Genomic DNA, 24,933 nt, shown 5'->3' on the forward strand with positions numbered 1-24,933 from the left:
ATTGGAGAAGGCAATGACAACCCACTCCAGATCTCTTGCCTGGAGAGTCCCAGGGATGGGAGCCTGGTGGGCTGCCGTCTATGGGGTCGCACAGAGTCAGACACGACTGAAGTGACTTAGTAGCAGTAGCAGCAACCTACTGATTGATTTTGCCTCGCCTATTCCTGCTTGAAACTTGCAAAGGAATTAAGATACCCAACCTAAGAGGCTTAATACGGATACTTAGTTGAAAGGAAAAAAAATACAGATGTGGTTGCTCTCTCTTGAGGAAACCCTGAATAATGATAATAGGTATCAGGAGGCTGGGTATCTCGAGTTACTCACGATCAAACCAAACAGCTCTATAGGGCTTAGTTCACTGATATATTGTGCTTATTTACACAGTATTGACACGAAAAGTCAGCAGAATCAATAAGCAAGAGAAATTATTCTCTGGCTTCAAAGTTTTGGAGTCATCCCTGAGCTATTTTAACTTCCATAAAGATGGCATCACTGCGGTAATGAAGTGCCCACACTGACACCTACTACCAACCTCCCACAGAAAACAGATCACCCTTCAGGATCTATCTTCACATCTGCACTGACGAAAGTTACCAGACTTCGGTTCTTTCCCCAAACCTAGGTTTCTAAAAGCATGTCTAAGAACTGTCCTTACTCTCAACGGCATTTTAACTATTCAATCTCTATTCAAGTGTAAATGAAGAAAACTCAGGACTTTTTAAGTCGGATTCTTTGAAAAACAGAGCACACTTCCTTTTGAACTTTACTAATGTGACTACTAGTCATAATGAATGAGGTTTCTATTGATCACCAATTCAACAGTAAAAACCAAGCAAGACAACAAGTCTAGTTGAAACGCTCACTTTATTGTTGACTGATTGAAATTTTTTGTTTAAGGTGCTGAAATACTGAGGTGCTAGTCAGGAACCTTGTTAGCATGTATCAGACCCTACTGACTAATTTACACAAAGATTTTATGTTACCTTTTGCCACTTTTCCAAGACAGTAATGATAGCTTTAGGTGATGGGTAGCAGGCATGTGAGTATAGCAGGAGATCCAGCTCCCCAATCTGTTGTATCAATATATAAAAAAAGTTTGGAAAGCTGATAAAGGCATTTCATTAATTAAGCCTTAAAACAACTGAAACCAAATCCATGTCAAGGTTCCTGCTTGACACATGTTCCTCAAAAGATATTATCTCTTTCAACATATATGAAGCCAAGAAAGGCACAGTTAAGGGAAGGAATATCACTTACTTAGTGATATTTTATTTATCAGCTTTTTCAACATGACAGAGAAAAGGCAAAGTTCCTTCATTTAGAAACTGGGTCTCCTCTTCACATACTCTACCAAAATACAGAATCTGACCAAAAGACGTAGGAGTCTCGATAATCCATTCATCTTTTAAACCTTGCTGATAAAGATGAACAAATGTTCATCACACAGACATGGACTAGTCTAATCAGATAGACCAAAGAGGTCACTTTTCAGGACCTATTTTCATATCTAAACTGAGTCACTGCAGACCAAAACAGAGCTCATCCTTTTCTAAAATACTACTATCTCTGTAACACTGCCAGGGTTTGACATCACTGGGAAGGCACAACGCAATTTAAAAAATGTATTGTTACACCCACCATGGCTGAAAGGGTATTTACGTCACATACCACTATGTGCCTTTCCTTTCTCATTCGTTTCATATTCCTAGGCTTCTCTTTTGATTCTGCAGTGCTTATAAGGAAAACTGAGGCAGAATCCAATAAGAAAGTTCTAGTCAACTGGAAACTTGAAAATCAGAAAGCTTCTTGCTGTCATTGGATGAGCAAGTGAGGGATCAACTACAGAAACTGGATATCCAAGATACCTCTCCTAAAAACCAGTCCCACAATTGTACTATTCGAATTTAGGATCCTAAAGAGGGGATGAGATAAAAATGTTAAGTCTATCCCACTATCCAAACTTCTCTCAGAAGCTTAAACCATACATAAACTGTTAAAGGTATAGCTTCTGTTAGATAACTACTAATCAGTTAGTCCCAGAATTTGCACACAGTATCTTTTACAGCTGAGAATTTATATTTACTGAATGTAAGTATAAACACTGTGTTAAATCTCTTAATGGTTTTGCTCACACATTGTACATTTCCCTTTAAAAATAAAAATATTACACAGGCATCCTTTATCCTTCTACCCACAATATTAATAAAAATATACAGCTTTAAAACTTTAAATCTACCAGCATTTATAAATACAATTAAACAAGTTAAAATACTTTTCTTTAGAAGATATATTAAACAAGTGATACATTAACAAAACCTTACCATTTATGATACTGTATTATTAAAATTAAAGAAAGATATGAAAATAGAAGAATGTTCCCATTAATAGAAAAGAATAAGGGGCTGTTAAGTGTGATGGATGGTCCAAGCCCGGATGCCTTGCTCTTGAAACAGAACGCTGGGTGAGGAAGTCAGAGCATTTCCTGGTTAATCATTTAGAAAATTAACTCTTCCCCGGAGTTTTTCTTCCCTGGAATTCCTGACCCATTTAGACCTGTGATCTTGGTGACCTCACATGCCTCTGCTTCTCACAGTCTTCTCTGAAAGGATCACACTGCGATTTGAAACAGACAGACTGAACTCCCCAGTGGAGCTGCACTGACTACTGCTTGAAAGCGGCAAGACGACAGGTCAGCACACCCACACACAGAGTCTTCTCCGGGACTGTACACGCAGCTGCTTTTCGATGCTTCTTGACTGTGACAGAAGGCCAGGACTTCTCAGGTGAAAGGGGTCTGGGCAGCAAACAAGCAAGCGAAAGGCTGCTCGATGTTCTGTGGTTTGTCAAGGTAAACAATCTGAACTGAACAGCTGTAGGAAATGTCAAATTCCAATTCTCAATTAACAAAATTCTCAATTAACAAAACAAAAATACTTTTTTTCTCCTTAACAGAACTGAAAAAATCCCAACAGTGTGTCACGTGCAAGGCTAGTCTGCCTCCAGCTACAGCTAGTGCACAATGTCACATTTGTCATCCAATCCTCACTCTTTTAATTCTTCCTCCTTTGGAAAGTGTTCCTGCTTGCAGGCAACATCCACCAGCAGATGAAGATCTAGAAAGAAAAATAAGGTTTGTTTACGCTGTTTCTCAAACTGTAGAGTTCGATAGACAAGTCTTTCAACAAGAAGAACAAGCTGCTATGTTTCACCTGTAGAATGGGCTCTAAAATTACATTATCTCATCAGGTTCTCAATTTTTAGGGCATTTCTGTACCTCTAAAGCACAGATGCAGCTCAGTCATTAACCCAAAGAGACTAACAAAGTTTAAAACGTCTCTCCTTTTAGTGATGTCACTAAGCCTTTTTTCATTTCAACTGACTTTTATTGTAAGTATAAAATTAAGAAAAAGTGTCAAAAAGATCAAAGTACAATAAACACACATATGAAAATTCATTTCTTCAATGTTATAAAAATAGGTTCCAGGATTATGAAGTAATGCCTTACAAAAAACAATGTTAAATTAAGTAAACACTACCTTTCCAAAGTTGATTGCCTCCATAAAATTTCCACCTATTGACTAATGTAGCTGATTCGCTTATAAAAGTGTCTATCTGAACTGTCTATAAAAAAAATAAAGTATACCCTTCGAGGAGGTCAAGAGACAAAAAGTAGGTTCATTAAGAATGGGAAGAAGTTAAATAGTGAGCTCTCAGCTCAGGTACTAGGTTCTGTAACAAAAAAAAGCTAAGGCCACGTATAGCGACAGAGTTAACTAATGTGGCTTCCGGGCTTCCCAGGCGGCTCAGTGGTAAAAAAGCCGCCTGCCAACGCAGGAGCAGCAGGAGACATAGGTTCCATCCCTGGGTCAGAAGATCCCTTGAAAAAACGAATAGCAACCCACTCCAGTATTCATGCCTGGAGAATCCCATGGACAGAGGAGAAACAGTTGGACACAACTAAGCAACTGAGCAAATGCGGGTTCTAGATTCAATCTAATTAGTTTACAACTTCTAGAATAGCATGGCTTCCCTTGTGGCTCAGCTGGTAAAGAATCCACCTGCAATGCAGGAAACCTGGGTTCGATCCCTGGGTTGTAAAGATCCCCAGGAAACAGGAAAGGCTACCCACTCCAGTTTTCTGACGTGGAGAATTTCATGGACCGTAGTCCATGGAGTTGCAAAGGGTCGGACACAACTGAGTGACTTTCACTCACTCATTCACTCAGAATAACATGACCTGGGAGCCTTTTTAAGGTTGATTTTTAAGCTTACAATCTTGTCCTAGTAGCATTTTAGAGTTAAACTAAACTACACAGAATGAATCCTTAATTTCCTACTAGACATACAGAGACTTCTGTTACGATATTTGTAAAACACAACTTCCGTGGGACTGATCAACAGCCTGAGCAGGAGAGATGAGAGACAATAATTCTACCACCACCTTTGAGAAAATCCAGAAGGCATTTGGAACAGTACTTAATTTTTGCCCTCTTCTGTAAAAGGAAGATCAATTACTAAAGAAAAGCACTAGCTCATCTGGTGAACAGGAGTACAACCTATCCATGAAGAACAAGCAATTTCGAAATTCACTGGCAATCTGGTGGTTAAGAGCTCCACGCTTCCACTGCAGGGGGCAGCGGTTCCATCCCTGGTTGGGGAACTAAGATCCTGCATGCTGTGCCTTGAAGCCAAAAAAAAAAAAAAACTAGTTAAAAAAAGAAAGTGTAAGTACAAGTCATTTGGTTGTGTCTGACTCTTTGCAACCCCATGGACTTTACATTCCATGGAATTCTCCAGGCCAGGATACTGGAGTGGGTAGCCTTTCCTTTCTCCAGGGGATTTTTCCAACCCAGGGATCGAACCCAGATCTCCTGCATTAAGAACAAGCAATTTATCCAGATAAGCATCTTGCAGAAGAACAGACATCAATTTATCACTTAAAACGGGCTTCTTGTATATCTCTGATCATGGCAGCATTCTTTACAATAGCCAAAAGGTGAAAGTAATCCAGGAGTCCATCAATGGATGAATGGGAAAACAAGTGTGGTAGATATATACTGGAGTATTATTTAGCCTTAAAAAGGAAGCAAATTATGACACATGCTACATGAATGAGTCTTCAACATGAATGATCTACAACATGAAATAGTCACAAAAGGACAAATAGTGTACAGTTCTACTCATATGAAGTAGTCAAATTCATAGAAATAAAAGTAGAATGGTGGTTGCCAGGGGCTGCAGGGAAGCATGTAATGGATCTGGAGTGTCAGTCTGGGAAGGCGAGAAAAGTTCTGGAGATGGGCGGTGGTGGTGGCGGTACAGAATGTGAATGACCTTAATGCCCCTGAATCGCACACTTAAAAACAGGTAGACAGGTAAATTTCATATTATATGTATTTTACCACAAAAATGGCTTCTTTACAGTCTAAATAACAGGGATAATGACTGCAGTTCGATCTTAATTTATAGAACATCTGTTTTTCAAGTAACTGAAATGCAGTTATATGGTCATCTAATTAATCCTGAGTAATAAAGAGATGACTCAAGGAACCTCTACACTAGATGATTACTAAAACCAGTGGTTTCTAGATCACGCTGCACCCTGGAATTACCTTGGGATCTTTAAAAAAAAAAAAATTGAGATCCAGGGCTTCTACCCCCATATATTCTGATTTAATTGGTACAAAGTGCAATCTAGGCATCAGAATTTTAAATAGCTGATCAAAGGATACAGAATGAGTAATATGTAAGTATGATCATTCTCTAAAAACTCCACATCAGAATGAGGAGGACAGGCCATGTAGTAATAGAAAATACTAAAACAAGACTTTGGAATATGAGCAGACCTAACTGCAGCCCTCTTTTGAAAGCAGAGTAGGAATTCTTGATAATGACAAAGGCTGCTGTTCAGGTGCCAAGTTGTGTCCAACTCTTTGCGACGCCATGGACTGCAGCAGGCCAGGCCCCCCTCTCCCTCACCATCTCCTGGAGTTTGCCCAAGTTCACGTCCACTGAATCGGTGACAAAGGGAAAGACTATAAACAAGGCCTAAGACTATAGAACAACTACAGACCTCTTATGGGGAAGTAGACTGAAGAACAGCAACAAATCCTCTTTTTTTCAGTGGACAACTGCCATTTATTAAAATCTTTATCCTACTGATAGGTTCAAATAATGGACACGAGCACATCACAGATAGGCATGTTTAAAGTAACAACAGCTCAGTGGATAACCAACGAGGCCCTACTGTGTAGCCCAGGGAACTGCACTCAGTGTTATATGTCAGCCTAGATGGGAGGGGAGTTTGGGGGAGAACGGATACATGTATAGGTATAGGTATGGCCGAGTCCCTTCGTGGCCTACCTGAAACTATCACAACATTGTTAATTGGCAATATCCAAAAATAAGTTTTTAAAAAATAAAGTAACAACAGCCGGTATGGCTCTATAATAGCCTCATAATGGGTTGTGTAGTGTGAGCAACAAACCCTCTTAGCCTTAATGACTGGGATTTGTTGTTGTTCAGTTGCTCAGTCATGTCTGACTCTGCGACCCCATGGACTGCAGCACGCCAGGCTTCCCTGTCCTTCACCACCTCCCAGAGCTTGCTCAAACTCACGTCCCTTGAGTCAGTGTTGCCATCCAACCATCTCATCCTCTGTCATCCCCTTCTCCTTCTGCCTTCAATCTTTCCCAGCATCAGGGTCTTTTCTAATGAGTCAGCTCTTTGCATCAGGTGGCCAAAGTATTGGAGCTTCAGCTTGAGCAGCAGTCCTTCCAATGCATATTCAGGATTGAATTCCTTTAGGATTGACCAGTTTGATCTCCTTGTAGTCCAAGGGACTCTCAAGAGTTTTCTCCAACACCACAGTTCAAAAGTATCAATTGTTCAATGCTCAGCCTTCTCACATCCAACTCTCATATCCATACATGACCATAGCTTTGACTAGACAGACCTTTGTTGTCAAAGAAAGGTCTCTGCTTTTTAATATGCTGTCTAGGTCTGTCATAGCTTTTCCTCCAAGGAGCAAGTATCTTTTAATTTCATGAATGCATCACCATCTGCAGTGATTTTGAAGCTCAAAAAAATAAAGTCTCTCACTGTTTCATTTCCCCGTCTTTTTGCCATGAAGTGATGGGACTGGATGCCATAATCTTCGCTTTCTGAATGTTGAGTTTTAAGCCAGTTTTTCACTCTCCTCTTTCACCTTCACCAAGGGCTCTTTAGTTCTTCTTTGCTTTCTGCCATAAGAGTGGTGTTATCTGCATACGTGAGGTTATTGATACTTCTCCCGGCAATCTTGATTCCAGCTCTGCTTCATCCAGCCCAGCATTGAGCATGATGCACTCTGCATACAAGTTAAATAAGCAGTGTGACAATATACAACCTTGATGTACTCCTTTCCCAGTTTGGAACCAGTCCATTGTTCCATGTCCAGTTCTAACTGTTGCTTCTTGATCTGCATGCAGGTTTTTCAGGAGGCAGGTAAGGTGCTCTGGTATTCCCATCTCTTCAAGAATGTCCATTGTGGTTGTGACCCACACAGTCGAAAGCTTTAGTGTAGTCAATGAAGCAGATGTTTTTCTGGAATTCTCTTGCTTTTTTGATGATCCGATGGATGTTGGCAATTTGATCTCTGGTTCCTCTGCTTTTTCTAAATCCAGCTTGAACATCTGGAAGTTTTCAGTCACATACTAAGGAAGCCTAGCTTGGAGAATTTTGAGCATTACTTTGCTAGCATGTGAAATTAGCACAATTGTGCGGTAGTCTGAACATTCTTTGGCCTTGCCTTTCTTTGGGATTGGAATGAAAACTGACCTTTTCCAGTTCTGTGGCCACTGCAGAGTTTTTCAAATTTGCTGGCACACAGTCCCCAATTTGGAGCTACCAAAGTCCCCAATTTGGCACATAGCTTCTAATAACAAGTATCTAAACCTGATAATTTTATTATTAAAGTGAGCTTCCTTCATTAACAAAGCTGCCAATCAAGGAATTAAGAGCATAGAGACCCATAAAAATGCAAAAAGACAGAAATTAGTCTGATGCTACTAGAGGTTTCTAGGACTTTATTCAGGAACCTTCTATACTCATCAGAGAAGTAAATATTTGAGAATCAAAGGAGCTGAGTTGATCTGAGAGCTAAAAGGCCTCCAGGGACAGGAGTATTGCATCTACTCATTTGGCAATTCTTTTTGACTGCACCTCACAGGATTTTAGTTCCCCTGCCAGGGATGGTACCCAGGCTCTCAGCAATGGAAGAACAGAGTCCTAACCACTGGACTGCCAGGGAATTCCCTGGAAATGCAAATTCCTACTAAGAGCACTCTCTAGGGTTGGGGGCTATTACCTTAATGAAATCTCATCCAGAATCCTGCAATAGCTGCAGGAAAATGAGAAGTCCTTTCTTCAGGAATGGACTGAACTTTGCTCTTAAACGTTCAATTTCCCTTAACTATGAAGTAACCTATCAAAACACAAGAGACTGTAGTTTCTACAACAAGACTAATCTCTGGGTGCATTTGGTTTAGGGTAATTTCATTGTTGAAGAAGGAAATGGCACCCCACTCCAGTACTCATGCCTGGAAAATCCCATGGATGGAGGAGTCTGGAAGGCTGCAGTCCATGGGGTCTCGAAGAGTCCGACAGGACTGAGCGACTTCACTTTCATGCACTGGAGAAGGAAATGGCAACCCACTCCAGTGTTCTTGCCTGGAGAATCCCAAGGACGGGGGAGCCTGGTGGGCTGCCGTCTATGGGATCACACAGAGTCATTGTAGAAACTGGAAGAGAATGATTGAGTCTAAGTTTCTGTACTTGATTTTTTTTTTTAATCTGAATGGTATTTTCTTAAGCCAACACGTGTTCAAAAGGCCTACACAAAGCATGGCAATGCCTGTCGTTAACAGCCTCCTCCTAACAAAAGGCACATCTACTGAAATCGGTATGATGGGTACCTCATCAACTTGAAGTCTGTTACTTGAAAAACAGAGTCAAAGAAAACTTAAAGTGTGAGAAGATAAATTTTCAAAACAGTTCAGTTACAGAAGGGTCTCAGATTCAGTCTCAGTTCAGTCTCAGATTAAGTTCTGAGATACAGGACACCACAGTTCAGTGGGCTATTGAGCATAACGACATCCTAACAGTTAATGTTGGCATCACAGAGCTTCAGAATTCAGGGCCAAACAAGTCTTCAGAGATGATTTTAATAAACTCTCTTATTTTTACCTTAAATAATGTGAGAGCTGGAACTTCACTGAGGGAAGATACTCTTAATGATACCGACAGTTGAAATTTAAGTGATACTTTAGAAATTTTACATTTAGTTCCTATCAAAAATACTTTGGAATTTAATATCTATTGAAATAAAAAATACTTAGTCATCTATGAGAACTAAATTGAACACTATAGTTCATTTTGAATGATCCCCACAAGTATCTACCGACTTTTTTTTTTTTGGAGGACGCTGAAACCCAGGAACAAACCAAGGACCCCTCTTAATTCTTAAGGGCTTCTCTGGCCATCACTGATCAGGGCTGTGAAAAAATTAGAAGCTAAGAATTAGGACTTTCTAATGCAGGGTACAATAGACTGAATGTTTATATCTCCTCAAAATTCTTGTATTGACATTAAAACCTAACCCCCAATGTGATGGTGTTAGAAAGCAGGACTTTGGGGAGGTGATTAAGTTCTGATGGTGGTGCTCTTATGAATGAGATTAGAGTCCTTTATAGAAGACCCAGAGCTCCTCTGCCCCTTCTGCCACGTGAGGACACAGCAAGAAGGCAGTCTACGAGCCAGGAAGCAAACTCTCAGCAGACACTGAATCTGTTGGCACCCTGATCTTGGACTTCCCAGCCTCTGAGACTGTGAGGACACACACACACACACACACACACACACACTTGGACTTCCCAGCCTCTGAGACTGTGAGGACACACACACACACACACACACACACACACACACTTGGACTTCCCAGCCTCTGAGACTGTGAGGACACACACACACACACACACACACACACACACACACACACACACACACACACTTGGACTTCCCAGCCTCTGAGACTGTGAGGACACACACACATACACACACACACACACACACACACACACACACTGTTATTTATAAGCCACCTGCTGTGTGTGTGCTCAGTCGTGTCCAACTCTTTGCAACCCCATGGCCTGTAGCCCGCCAGGTTCTTCTGTTCATGGGACTTTCCTGGCAAGAATTCTGGACTCGGCTGCCTTTTCCTACTCCAGGAGGATTTCCCAATCCATGGATTGAACGTGCGTCTCCTGCATCAACAGGTAGATTCTCTTCCACTGAGCCACCTGGGAATCCCTTATAAGCCATCTAGTCTATGGTATTTTTATTATAGCAGCAGAATGGAGTAAGACACGGAGTAGGCTACATGCTTAGCTTGCAGGCCATATAAAAACAAGTAGTGAGCTAGATTTGGTCCACAGGCTAGTTTACTGACTACTGCCCTAACAGCACACACTAGGGCTTTAATCCAGAGAACTTTAACCAAAACAGGAGAATATTTCATTGAATGGAGTATTATTATTCAGTTGTCAAAAATATCTTTTTCTCCAAAGAAGATCTACAAATGGCCAACAAGCACATGAAAAGATGCTTATCATCATCAATCATGAGGGAAATGGAATTAAAACTACAATAAGATAGATACCATTCCACATCTACTTAGGATGACTATAGTGATGATGAAAAATAACAAGTGTTAGGGAGGATGTGGAGAAATGAGGACTCTGGTACATTGCTACTGGGGATGTAAAATGGTTCAGCCATATGGAAAATAGTTTGGCAATTCCTCAATAATTAAACATAGAAATACCATCAACTCAGTTCAGTTCAGTCGCTCAGCTGTGTCCGACTTTGTGCCCCCATGGACTGCAACACACCAGGCTTCCCTGTCTATCATCAACTCCCAGAGTTTACTCAAACTCATGTCCATCGAGTTGGAGATGTCATCCAACCATCTCATTCCTCTGTTGCTCCCTTCTCCTCCTGCCTTCAATCTTTCCCAGCATCAGGGTCTTTACCAATGAGTCAGTTCTTCGCGTCAGGTGGCCAAAGTACTGGAGTTTCAGTTTCAGCATCAGTCCTTCCAATGTATATTCAGGACTGATTTCCTGTAGGATTGACTGGTTTGATCTCCTTGCAGACCAAGGGACTCTCAAGAGTCTTCTCCAACACCACAGTTCAAAAGCATCAATTTTTTGGCACTCAGCTTTCCTTATGGTCCAATTCTCACATCCATACACGACTACTGGAAAAATCATAGCTTTGACCAGACGGACCTTTGTTGGCAAATAAGGTCTCTGCTTTTTAATATGCTGTCTGGGTTGGTCATAGCTTTTCTTACAAGGAGCAAGCGTCTTTTAATTTCATGGCTGCAGTCACCATCTGCAGTGATTTTGGAGCCCAAGAAAATAAAGTCTGTCACCGCTTCCATTGTCTCCCCATCTATTTGCCAAGAAGTGATGGGACCAGATGCCATGATCTTCATTTTTTGAATGTTGAGTTTTAAGCCAGCTCTTTTACTCTCCTCTTTCACTTTCATCAAGAGGCTCTTTGCTTCTTCTTTGTTTTCTGCCATAAGGGTGCTGTCATCTGCGTATCTGAGGTTACTGATATTTCTCCCAGCAATCCTGATTCCATATGATCATAGAAATACCATATGATCCAGCAATTTCACTCCTAGGTATATCCCCAAAAGGATTGAAAGAAGATGCTCAAATATAGGTACAATGTTTATAGCAGCACTATTCACAATAAGCAAAAAGGAGAAAAAGCCCAAATGCCCATCAGGAGATGAATGGATAAAAAACTGTCATATATATACATATAATATATTAATAATATTGTTTAGCCATAAGAAGGAATGAAGTTCTGCTACACGTTACCTTGTTGATGAACTTTGAAAACATCATGCTAAGTAAAATAAACTATTAGGTTGGTGCAAAAATAATTGTCGTTTTGCACGGCTGAACTTTGTCTTTTGATATTGGGATACATTCTTAAATAAATGTGGTTATATTACACATCATTTTAATGCACATTTCTCACTTTATGTTTTTTTGCTAATGACATTGCTTGCTGTTTATTTTATATTCATTTTAGATTAATGATGTTAGACAAAAAGCAAATTTGAGCAATCTTTTTGTTTGAATCTAAAATGGGTAGTAAAGCAGCAGAGACAACCTGCAATCTCAACAATGCATTTGGCTCAGGAACTGCTAACACACATACAGTGCAGTGGTGGTTCGAGAAATTCTGCAGAGGAGATGAGTGCCTCGAAGTTGGGGAGCATAGTGGACAAGCCATTGGAGGTTGACAACGACCAACTGAGAGCTTTCATCAAAGCGGATGCTCTTACAATTATATGAGAAGTTGCCAAAGAAATCAGTGTCGACCATTCTACAGTCATCTGGCGTTTGAAGCAAACTGGAAAGGTGAAAAAGTTCACTAAGTAGGTGCTTCATAAGCTAACCAAAAATCAAAAATACGGTCATTTTGAAGTGTCGTCTTTTATTCTACCCAACAACAGTGAACCATTTTTCAATTGGATTATGACGTGTGATGCAAAGTGGATTTTATACGACAACTAGCAATGATCTGCTCAATGTCTGGACCAAGAAGACGCTCCAAAGCACTTCCCAAAGCCAAGCTAGCACCAAAAAAAAGGGTCATAGTCACTGTTTGGTGGTCTGCTGCTGCTCTGCTCCACTATAGCTTCCTGAATCCCAGTGAAATCATTACATCTGAGAATTATGCTCAGCAAATCAATGAGATGCACTGAAAACTGCAACGCCTGCAGCTGGCATTGGTCAACAGAAAGGGCCCAATTATTCTCGCCGACAATGCCCAACCACACGTTACACCACCAACACTTCCAAAGTTAAATTAATGGGGCTACAAAGTTTTGCCTCATCCACCATATTCACCTGACCTCTTGCCAGCCAACTACCACTTCAAGCATCTCAACAACATTTCCAGGGATAACGCTTCCACAACCAGCAGGAGGTAGAAAATATTTTCCAACAGTTCGTCGAATCCTGAAGCATGGATTTTTACACTCCAGGAATAAACAGTTTTATTCTTCAATGGCCAAAATGTGTTGATTATAATGGCTCCTGTTTTGATCAACAAAGATGTGTCTGAGCCTAGTTATAATGATTTAAAATTCATAGTCCAAAACCGCAATAACTTTTGTACCAACCTATCAGACACAAAAGGTCACATATCCTATGATTTCACTTACAGAAAATATTCAGAATAGGTAAATCCATAGAGACAGAACACAGACTGGCGGCTGCCCAGGGCTTCGGAGAGGAGGGGACGGAGCGTGGCTGCTTGACGCCTGGGGTGTTCTTTTGGAGTGATGCAAAGTCTCAGATCCAGACAGACAGTGCACCAACACTGTGAATGTCCCAAATGACACAGAACTTTTCACTTTAAAGTGGTTATTTTATGTTATGTGAATTTCCCCTGAAAATGTATACTTTCCTATCAGTTTGAAATGATGGGACAAAAAGGAGAGGAAAGCAGGAAATGGCTATAAAAAATAACTCATAACCAAACATATCTCAGTTTTCACTGTCAGAGCACAATAACGAGATGCAGAATGTTTACCTTTAGTAAGACACGTGCAGTTCTTAGTTCCCACAGAACAGAACTGCAGAGGACACTACCTTCGTATCCCTAGAGTCCCTAGCACTGTACTGACCCTAGGGAAGTTATTAAAAAGCACTCATTAAAAGCAACCTATGGGGTGACTGACTCCTCAGATGTTCAAAACTTATCTTTCGGTGGCTAATTAAAGACTTCATAGAGACAGAAAGTAAGATAGGTTTTCCAGGTGCTAGCGAGTGAGAAGAAAAACAAGAGTTGTTTAATAAGCAGAGTTTCGGTTTTACAAAATGAAGAGTTCTGGAGATGGATGGTGGAGATGACGCAGAACAGTATGAATGGACTGAACTATATACTTAAAAAATAGTTAAGATGTTGAACTTTGTTTTGTGTATTTTACCAGATTTTTTTTAAAGATCATTTGAATATGATATAAGCATATGAACAAGATCTAATGGTGCATAAACATTGAGTGCCACAGGCAATCCTGCAGGGGCTGGAGATGAACACAACAAAATTCTTGTCCTCATGGAACTTACCTTCAGGGAGAGAAAAATAATATAAAATGCCAAGTAGTGAAGAGCACTACAAAAGAAAAACGAAGATAAATACAGAATAGGGACTGAGGGAGGGCAGGATATGGGGAACAGGGTGCCTATTACAGACAGGATAGTCAAGAAGGTTCCTAAGATGAGCTGGCATTTGAGTCGAGACCTGAATGTAATGAAAAAGCCATGTGAATACCTGGGTAAAGAAAAATTTCGGGCAGAGAGAAGACCAAATGGGAAGGCAGGACCATGCTTGGTGTGTTCAGAGAATAGTGAAGAGACTGCTGTGGCTGGAACAGATGAGGGAGATAGAAGGTGGTAGGAGATAAAGTCAGAGCAGTTGCCAAAATCATAGTAAGAATTTTTAGATTTTCCTCTAAATGTGATAGAAAACCACCGGAAAAATTTAAGCAGGGAAATAATTTTAAGAGGATTACTCTGAATGCTGTGTGGAGAAAAAAAAAACAACAACAAAAAGCAAAAAACTGTAGAAGCACACAGTGGAAGAAGATTGATCAGGCAAGAGATGCAGCGGCTTGGACCACGGTGACAGCATGTAAAGGTAGTGAGTGGTCAGATTCTGGATCTACACTGAGACAGAGCTGACAGAATTTGCTGATGCATGGGATGTGAGCAAAGAGAGTCAAGGAAGACTTCAAGACTTTTGGTTGACTAGAGGTAGCTAGAAGTACTATTTCTTGAAATAAGTAAAACTGGGGAAAGGAGTTACAGTGTATTTGGGACAGTACTGGCCATACAAATGAAGAGACAGCATGGGAAAAAAAGGTATGCACCTTTGGAGTTCAGAGAAGACTGAGACTTGAGATATAAATCTAGGAGTCAGCACTATGAAGACAATAAAAGCAATGAGACTTGTTGATATAACCTAGGAACTGACTAGAGAGAGAAGAAAAGAGGTCCAAGAATTGAGCTCTGGGAGTCATCAATATTTAGAAGTGAGGGCAGACAAAGAAGATTTACTAAAATAAACCTCAGAGTGGCCAGTGAAGCTGAAGAAAATCCAGGAAGGGGTGATCTTCCAGAAGCCAACTGAAGGTTGAGGTTGTCGGTTCAATGCTGCCGAGGTACAGGGGACTGAGAACAGACCACTGCATTTGGCAACATGGCAGTAATAGAAAACTTTGATAAGAGCAGTTTCAGCTGCGTAGCAGGAATGAAAACCCGATTAGAAAATCCGGTTGAGATAAGGATATGCTTTCAAGGAGCTTCTCTCTAGGGGGAAGAGGAAAAAATGTAGTAGCTGGCTGAAAATATGAATGAAGGGAAAGGGACAGGAATTACTTTTAACACAGAACCTATGCGATGGCATGGTTGTATGCTAATGGGAATTATCTAATATAAAAGGTGAAACGTGATTACCAAAGAGTAAGGGGAGGAGAACTGTTCAGGGCTAAGTCTGTGAGCACACAAGAGGGGATTCTGTACACAAATGGAAGGATTGGCCTTTTCCCATCATAAAAGGAAGAAAGGCACAGTGCAGAGTTACACAAGTGCTAGACTGATAGATTTGTTGGTGGAGAGACACGAAAGCTCTCTTCTACCCGCTTCTATTTTCCCAGTAAAATAAGAAACAAGGTCAAAGCCGAGAATGAAAAGAGAGGAGTTGTGTTGGAAGTTGGAGCAGAGATGATATGATAAGAGTGGCTTTGGAAAATGGGGAGTGTACTGACTAGGGAAATATTCCAGGGCTGCCAGGAACACTAAGAGCTCTCATGAATTTAAAATGAGACTATTCATTTTGAAAAATATTTGACAGTAATAAACATCAGAATAATAAGTATTATGAAAATAACAATTTTGCTAAAATTCTATTGCTACCATGTATTTTCTATATATCAGGCACCAACCATACTAAGCCAGTTATATGTTTTATATAAACATATGTCTTATTATTATCCTCATTTACAGATGGAACTGAGACTCAGCAAACAAAATCCGGATTTTAATTTAGTTTTTTCCACTACCAGAAGCTTTCTTCCTGTTGACTGTATTGTACAGCCTCTGCTGCTGCTGCTGCTAAGTCACTTCAGTCGTGTCCGACTCTGTGTGACCCCATAGAGGGCAGCCCACCAGGCTCCCCTGTCCCTGGAATTCTCCAGGCAAGAACACTGGAGTGGGTTGCCATTTCCTTCTCCAATGCATGAAAGTGAAAAGTGAAAGGGAAGTCATTCAGTTGTGTCCAACTCTTCGAGACCCCATGGACTGCAGCCTACCAGGCTCCTCTGTCCATGGGATTTGCCAGGCAAGAGTACTGGAGTGGGGTGCCATAGCCTTCTCCGTGTACAGCCTCTAACAGTATGTAAATCTTACACTGAATGTGGTTAAAATCTTTTAATGCCATAGGACCTTATATGTACCAATGTTCTTACAGCCCAATTGTTTGTTAGACTAAGTTCTATCAAGGAAGAATAATTTGCAACTATTTCTCCTTACATTTGCTTTACAAAAGCTAATTCCTGGGAAGTTCCCTGGTGGTCCAGTGGCTAAGACTCCATGTTACCAAGGCAGGGGGCCTGCGTTTTACCCCTGGTCAGGGAACTAGGTCCCACGTGCTGCAACTAAAGATCTCACGTGACACAATGAAGACTGAGGGTCCTGCAGGTGGCAACTAAGACCCAACAGCCAATAAAGATATTTTTAAAATAAATATTTTTTTAAAAAGTCAACATTTTAGCATGGATGTTCTAGTTTAAGCATAAGTCATTTGCTCCCTGCCCCTAATAACATGAAGGTGTGATTAGATGTTATAATGATGTCAACATTTCACAACTCCTCTGTTTCACGGCAGGAAGCCAAGGTCAATTAAGACTCACCTATCAACACCACTGACCAAAGAATTGGGCTTTCCTGGGGAATGGAGGCAGGGTGGGGGTGGAGTGGGGGGTGAGGGGTGGGGATGTAAGAGTTTAAAAAAATAATATGCTAACTACCTTATCAGTTACACTGACAACCATAGTATGGAGGGAAAGAGAGGAAATTATTATTGTAACAGCAGGCACCAGAGTCCCTCTTGGGGAGGTAACTGTCTGTTGAAGAATGTATCTTGACAATATATCCTATTTTCGCTGGGAAAGATGAGGTCTCAAGGCCTCATTAGGAAACAGACACCTAACCTTCTCTGCCTATGACACAGAATTAAGGGCCTACTGACCTCACACACTGGTAAAGTAATGCTCAAAATTCTCCAAGCCAGGCTTCAGCAATATGCGAACCGTGAACTTCCAGATGTTCACGTTGGTTTTAGAAAAGGCAGAGGAACTAGAGATCAAATTGCCAACATCTGCTGGATCATGGAAAAAGCAAGAGAGTTCCAGAAAAACATCTATTTCTGCTTTATTGACTATGCCAAAGCCTTTGACTGTGTGGATCACAATAAACTGTAGAAAATTCTGAAACAGATGGGAATACCAGACCACCTGACCTGCCTCTTGAGAAATCTGTATGCAGGTCAGGAAGCAACAGTTAGAACTGGACATGGAACAACAGACTGGTTCCAAATAGGAAAAGGAGTACGTCAAGGCTGTATATTGTCACCCTGCTTATTTAACTTATATGCAGAATACATCATGAGAAACGCTGGGCTGGAAGAAGCACAAGCTGGAATCAAGATTGCCAGGAGAAATATCAATAACCTCAGATATGCAGATGACACCACCCTTATGGCAGAAAGTGAAGAGGAACTCAAAAGCCTCTTGATGAAAGTGAAAGAGGAGAGTGAAAAAGTTGGCTTAAAGCTCAACATTCAAAATATGAAGATCATGGCATCTGGTCCCATCATTTCATGGGAAATAGATGGGGAAACAGTGGAAACAGTGTCAGACTTTATTTTGGGGGGCTCCAAAATCACTGCAGATGGTGACTGCAGCCATGCAATTAAAAGACGCTTATTCCTTGGAAGGAAAGTTATGACCAACCTAGACAGCACATTCAAAAGCAGAGACTTTACTTTGCCAACAAAGGTCCGTCTAGTCAAGGCTATGGTTTTTCCTGTGGTCGTGTATGGATGTGAAAGTTGGACTGTGAAGAAGACTGAGCACCGAAGAATTGATGCTTTTGAACTGTGGTGTTAGAGAAGACTCTTGAGAGTCCCTTGGACTGCAAGGAGATCCAACCAGTCTATTCTAAAGGAGATCAGCCCTGGGTGTCCTTTGGAAGGACTGATGCTAAAGCTGAAACTCCAATACTTAGGCCACGTCATGCGAAGAGTTGACTCATTGGAAAAGACTCTAATACTGGGAGGGATTGGGGGCAGGAGGAGAAGGGGACGACAGAGGATGAGATGGCTGGATGGCATCACCGACTTGATGGACATGAGTCTGAGTGAATTCTGGGAGTTGGTGATGGACAGGGAGGCCTGGCGTGCTGCGATTCATAGGGTCACAGAGTCAGACATGACTGAGCGACTGAACTGAACTGAACTGACAGAACAGGGAAAAAAAAAAAATGGATATCAGAGAAGAGAAGCTATGGTGCCAGTAAGAGGATAACATGGCAGGAGTCCACATCGACTAGTGACAAGCAAAGATGAAAGACTGGTAAAGTAACTGAAGGTCTTTTAAAAAGAACAGTTAGCGTTCCATTTTAAATTATTTGCAATATTTTAAATGCAAACCTTTTCTACTCCACCAAATCACAAAAGTGTGCAACACATATGAATACCTTGTGTAACTGCTGGGGGTTGTGGGCAGAGCAGTGGTGGGCGGGGTAGGCGGTGGAGCCGGCAATCAAAGCTAGGGGGCTGACTCCACACGTGGTCCGGCAAGGAGCAAGTGGTGAGAAACTGATGAACTAAGAATTAAGCAAAAGTAGAAACTCAAAACTAAAAGCCATTGTAAGCCCTAGAAGTTCTCAGAAATCCTGAAAAAGAATTTTTGGTGTGGGATTTGACTCACTGAAAACGATTCTGATGCTGGGAGGGATTGGGGGCAGAAGAAGGGGACGACAGAGGATGAGATGGCTGGATGACATCACCAACTCGATGGACATGGGTTTGAGTGAACTCTGGGAGTTGGTGATGGACAGGGAGGCCTGGCGTGCTGCAATTTATGGGGTCGCAAAGAGTCGGACACGACTGAGCGACTGAACTGAACCGAACTGAGGGTTAGTTTGAGTGAATCATATCTAAATCTCAAAAGTCACATTAATATTTGGCATATAAAATTTTTTTTGCAGAACACTTTTTAAATTGGTTACTTCTATAATTTTGAGGCTTTTATATTCATACTATAAAGTATAAAGAAACTCTTTACAGTATTTAAACTATATTAACTTTTTTTCAATTTTAAAAAACTAGAAAAATACAAAAAGAGAGATTTCCCATAATCCCACCATTATGTATACTCATACACAAATTAAAAAGTAAAAAATACCTTTATACACCTCTAATTTTACTTCCTCAGAGGTAACCATTGTTACATATATCAGTTTTATTCATTTTCAGACTTTTTAATAAAATTTTACAGTATATATATTTCTTTTTCCCTTTCTAGAAAGCAGGTTGTACTAGACATGTTGTAGTGTAACTTGCTTCATTCACTTAACATACTGTGAACACTGTCTTTCCAAGTAATAACATATCAACCTACTTTATTTTGCTAAATGATTACATAGTATTTCATTACATGAATTTATCACAGTTTGTCTAGCTCTCCATTGTCAGGCATTTATGCTTTTTTCCAAATGTTTGTTACTATAAATAATACACTGTACTGAACTTTGTAAGAAAGATTCCTAGAAGTAAAATCTCTAAGTCAAAGCATATGATCATTTTAGTTATTTACAGACCATGCCAAACTGCCCTCCAAAAGGCTCTACAAATTTACATTCCAATTATCAAACAGTGTATCCTACCTCTTTGTCAAACCTGGATATTATCAACAGTTCAAGTTTTGTTCATCAGATTGGAAAAAAAAATGTTTTTGGTTGATTTCTCTCATTACTGATTTTGCTGAATTGGTTCAACATCCTTCTATACACTTACTGGTCATTTGTATCTCTTCAACTCAATTACACATTAATGTAACTTTATTTCTTTTTATTGGATTGCATTCTTCTATTTGTAGAAGCTTTTATGTATTATGAATACAATGTTTTATATTTTGTGTTGTAAATATTTTCTCAAAGTCCATGAAACAGAGACTTCTGATTGTCTCCTAATATTTATTCTTCTTTTAAAAAGGCAAATGACCCCCAGCTAAAGATCATATTTCCAAGCTCCCTTGCAGCCTGTTCAACCAGGTAACCAAGTGCTAGTCAAACTGATGTGGCATAGCCATGATTATGCTCATAAAAGAAAGGGATGTTTACAGCAATCTGCTGGCTGATGAGGGCAAAGTGATGAGCCATCTTTAACCATGTAACACCTGAGGGCCAGCAGAGAAGTGAAGCTGCCACATCACCTCTGGACAGCTTACTCTCAAGACTGTAACACGAGGAAGAAAATCAACTTCTGAATTGTTTAAGACACTGGTATTTTGCTTTTTACAGTAGCCTAATTCATATGTGGACTAATACAGAATTCGGAATCTATAAGTGAGGTGCTGCTTATAATTCAAATAAAAATATATGATTCTAGCTCAGCAGTCAGATGGCAGGTGGTTGAGACACAGTGGGCTAGAATGTTGGTGATCTCTGTAACCCATGTCAAAACATTTGGTAAAATCATTGCCTGTGACACCCTGGAAAGCAGACCACATGCCAATGGGCATGTAAGCAAAAGGGGAAAGGCTGAAAAAATTCACAATGTGTTGGCTGTTTCCTGACACATTCAGCAGAGCCCGGAAAGATAAACTCTAGCTAGAGGTAGCTGGCATGCAAGTGGAGATGCAAGAAAATATTCCTCTGCCTGTGGTTGGTCACCAACTGACTAGAGTTCAGTAACTTGAGGTGTGCTTTAATATCCCAACTTGAAACAGTAGTAAGAGGTACCTCTAAGCTTTTCTCAAGTACTTCTGACTATGACAAAAATCAGATTAAGAGTTTTATCTTTCCAATCAAACCCATCTTTTCAGATATCTCAATATAAAGTGCCATTAGGCTGAGGGAAAAGGATGGGCAAAGTGCAAACAGTAAATCAAATACCAGACTTTCAGGCTTAAAAACTACCTAGATGAGATGTCTAACACACATTTGGAACGACCAAAGAGAAACAAAAGTCTTCCAAGTTCTTTTGAAAAAATTAAAATGCCAGAGAAATAAAAAGCCTGGCCTGTTAAAATGTGTGATTGTTCAGCCTCTGAAGTAATCCTCAGACCCTTTAGGTCCACTCTAGCACCAACAGGCAACAAAAACTGGATTGCTTCAAAGACATGCATATTCCCCAGCACCACTTCAACATAATGACTTGTGTGTATCAATAATGTGTTCCTTTTGAGTGCTGAAAAGTATTCTATAGCATGCATATATTATAATTTGTCTATCTGGTCACTTTTTAATGGACATTTGTAGTAGTTTCTAGGGCTCTCTGTGTATGTGTGCTTAGTTGTTCAGGCCTGTCTGACTCTGCAACTCTATGGACTGTAGTCCGCCAGGCTCCTCTGTCCATGGAATTCTCCAGGCAAGAATAGTGCAGTGGGTTGCCACTTCCTTCTCCAGGGGATCCCCAACCCAGGGATTAAACCCAGGTCTCCTGCACTGCAGGCGAATTCTTTACCATCTGAGCCACCAGGGAAGTCCAAGGCTATTTAACTATTACAAATAAGTCATCATGTATATTTGTATAATAGTCTTTCTCCATCCATCATGGCTGGGTTGGGTGGCAGAAATATGTTTAACTTAATTTTTAAGAAACTGCCAAGCTATTTCTAAAAGTGGTACACTATTTTAAATTCCCAGTTCCAGATGCCTCATCAATACCTGGTATGGTCATGTTTTTTAAAAAATATAAGCTGTTCTAACTGGTGTGCTGTGGTATCTCACTGTAGTTTGTTTTTTTCTTTTTGTAATATTTATTTGACTGTGCCGGGTCTTAGTTGTGGCAAAATGGATCTTCAGTTTTCACTGCGGCATGCTGGATCTTTAGGGGTGGCATTCAAACTCTTAGTTGTGGTATATGAGATCTAGTTCCTTGACCAGGGATCAAACCTGGGCCCCCTGCAGTAGGAGCTTGGAGTCTTAGTCATTAGACTACCAGGGAAGTCTCTCTCATTGTTTTAATCTGACTTCTCTGATGATTAAACATCTATTCATGTGCTTACTGGTCATTTGTGTATCTTCTTTCGAAAAACATCTCCTCCTGTTGTCGCCTCACCTTAAGAGTTCTTTTCACATTCAAGATACTATCTTTGTTTTGATATATGTGTTGTCAATATTTTCTGCTAGTCTTTGGCCTGCCTTTTCATTTTCTGAAAGACATCTTTCAAACAGCAAAAGTTTTAAATCAATTTTTTCTTTATTGATCATATATTTCGTGTCCTAAGAAATTTTTGCCCAAAGGAGCAAAGCTTGTCTTTCTTTTTTCCCAAGAAGTTTTACAGCTGTTGGTTTTAAATTTAGGCCTGTAAAAGCATGTTTCCTTTTTTGTTCTTTTTTTTTTTTTAGTTAATTTTTGTGTGAGGTGTGAGGTATGCGTCAATGTTAATTTTGTTGGAAACACTTTCCTTTCTCCATTGCATTGCCTTAGCACCTTTGTTGAAAGTCAATTGACCACATAGGTGTGGATCTATTTCTGGACTTTCTATTTTGTTTCATTAATCTGATTGCCTCCCTTTTCACCAATACCAAACTATTTTGATTATTCTAGCTTTATGGTAAGTCCTCAGTTCAGTTCAGTTCAATCACTCAGTTGTGTCCGACCCTTTGCGACCCCATGGACTGCAACACACCAGGTTTCCCTGTCCATCACCAACTCCCAGAGCTTGCCCAAACTCATGTCCATCAAGTCAGAGATGTCATCCAACCATCTCATCCTCTACTGTCCCCTTCTCCTCCTGTCTTCAATCTTTCCCAGCATCAGGGTCTTTTCTAATGAGTCAATTCTTTGCATCAGGTGGCCAAAGTATTGGAGTTTCAGCTTCAACATCAGTCCTACCAATGAATACCCAGGACTGATCTCCTTTAGGATGGACTGGTTGGATCTCCTTGCAGTCCAAGGGACTCTCAAGAGTCTTCTCCAACACCACAGTTCAAAAGCATCAATTCTTTGGCACTCAGCTTTATAGTCCAACTCTCACATCCATACCTGACTACTGGAAAAACCATAGCTTTGACTAGATGGACCTTTGTCGGCAAAGTAATGTCTCTGCTTTTTAACACGCTGTCTAGGTTTTCCATAGCTTTTCTTCCAAGGAGTGTCTTTTAATGTCATGGCTGCAGTCAAAATCTGCAGTGATTTTGGAGTTCAAAAGAATAAAGTCTCTCACTGTTTCACCATCTACTTGCCATGAAGTGATGGGACCAGATGCCATAATCTTAGTTTCCTGAATGTTGAGTTTTAAGCCAATGTTTTCACTCTCCTCTTTCACTTTCATCAAGAGGCTCTTTAGTTCTTCTTCGCTTTCTGCCATAAGTGTGGTGTCATTTGCGTATCTGAAGTTATTGTTATTTCTTCCGGCAATCTTGATTCCAGCTTGTGCTTCATCCAGCCAGGCATCTCGCATGACATACTCTGCATATAAGTTAAATAATCAGGGTGACAATATACAGCCTAGATGTACTATTTGGAACCTGTCTGTTCTGTGTCCAGTTCTAACTGTTGCTTCTTGACCTGCATACAGATTTCTCATGAGGCAGGTAAGGTGGGCTGGTATTCCCATCTCTTTTAAGAATTTTCCACAGTTTGATGTGATCCACACAGTCAAAGGCTTTGGCATAGTCAATAAAGCAGAAGTAGATGTTTTTCCGGAACTCTCATGCTTTTTTGATCATCTTGATGGTAAGTCTGGTAAAGCCTCCTCCAACTTTCTATTTTTAAAACTTGCTTTGGTTAATCTGTGTCCTTAGAATTTTCTTTTAAATTTTAGAATCAGCTTGTCATTAAAGAAAAAATGTCTACTAGAATACTGATTAGGATTGCATTGAGTTTATAGGTCAATTTGGGGAGAACTGTCACTTTAACAATACTGGGTATTCTTAAATTCATGAACATGGCACATCTTTCTATTTAATTTATTATTTTTTATTAATTCCTTTCAGCAAAATTTGTAGCTTCTAGTGTCGAGGTCTTAGACATCTTTTGTTCAGTTTATACCTAGGTATCTTTTGATTTTGGCCCTATTGTAACTGTTTGATTTTTTTTTTAATTTCATTTTCCAATTGTGTGCTAATTTATAAAGAAGGAATTGTATCTGCATATTAACTATATGTCCTGCTAAGCAAGACATACCCTTGCTAATTCATTTATTTGTTCTAGTAGTTTTGCTACATTCCCCAGATTGTTAACATAAGTAACCATATCATCTGCGAATACGGTTCCGCTTCTCCCTCTCCCATCTTTACATCTTTCACTTCTTTTTATTGCCTATTGCAATGGCTGGGTCTACGGGTACAATACTGGACACAGGTGGTAAAAGTGGGCATCCTTGCCTTGTTCCCAATCTCAGAGGTGAACAGCTCAGTCTTTCACTATTGATCGTGATCCTCTCTATACATATTTTATAGATGTTTCTCTATCTATCAGTTTGAAAAAGTTTCCGCTATCCCTATGTTGTTGAGAGATTTACTAAAGTGTGCTGAAGTCTGTCAAGTGCTTTCCTTGCATCTACTGAAA

The 24,933-nt window shown here is 40.2% G+C and overlaps 1 protein-coding gene across 1 annotated transcript in view; it reads right to left on the reverse strand.

Moving 5' to 3' along the window:
• HSF5 (heat shock transcription factor 5) overlaps window positions 852–24,933 on the reverse strand; it is a 51,357-nt gene continuing 27,275 nt past the window's right edge. The window contains 1 exon segment of the mRNA XM_018064237.1: window positions 852–3,113. Coding sequence (XP_017919726.1) covers window positions 3,043–3,113 — 71 coding nt within the window. The 3' untranslated portion in view covers window positions 852–3,042.

Source organism: Capra hircus, chromosome 19 (genome assembly GCF_001704415.2).
Source record: "Capra hircus breed San Clemente chromosome 19, ASM170441v1, whole genome shotgun sequence".
NCBI lineage: Eukaryota > Metazoa > Chordata > Mammalia > Artiodactyla > Bovidae > Capra > Capra hircus.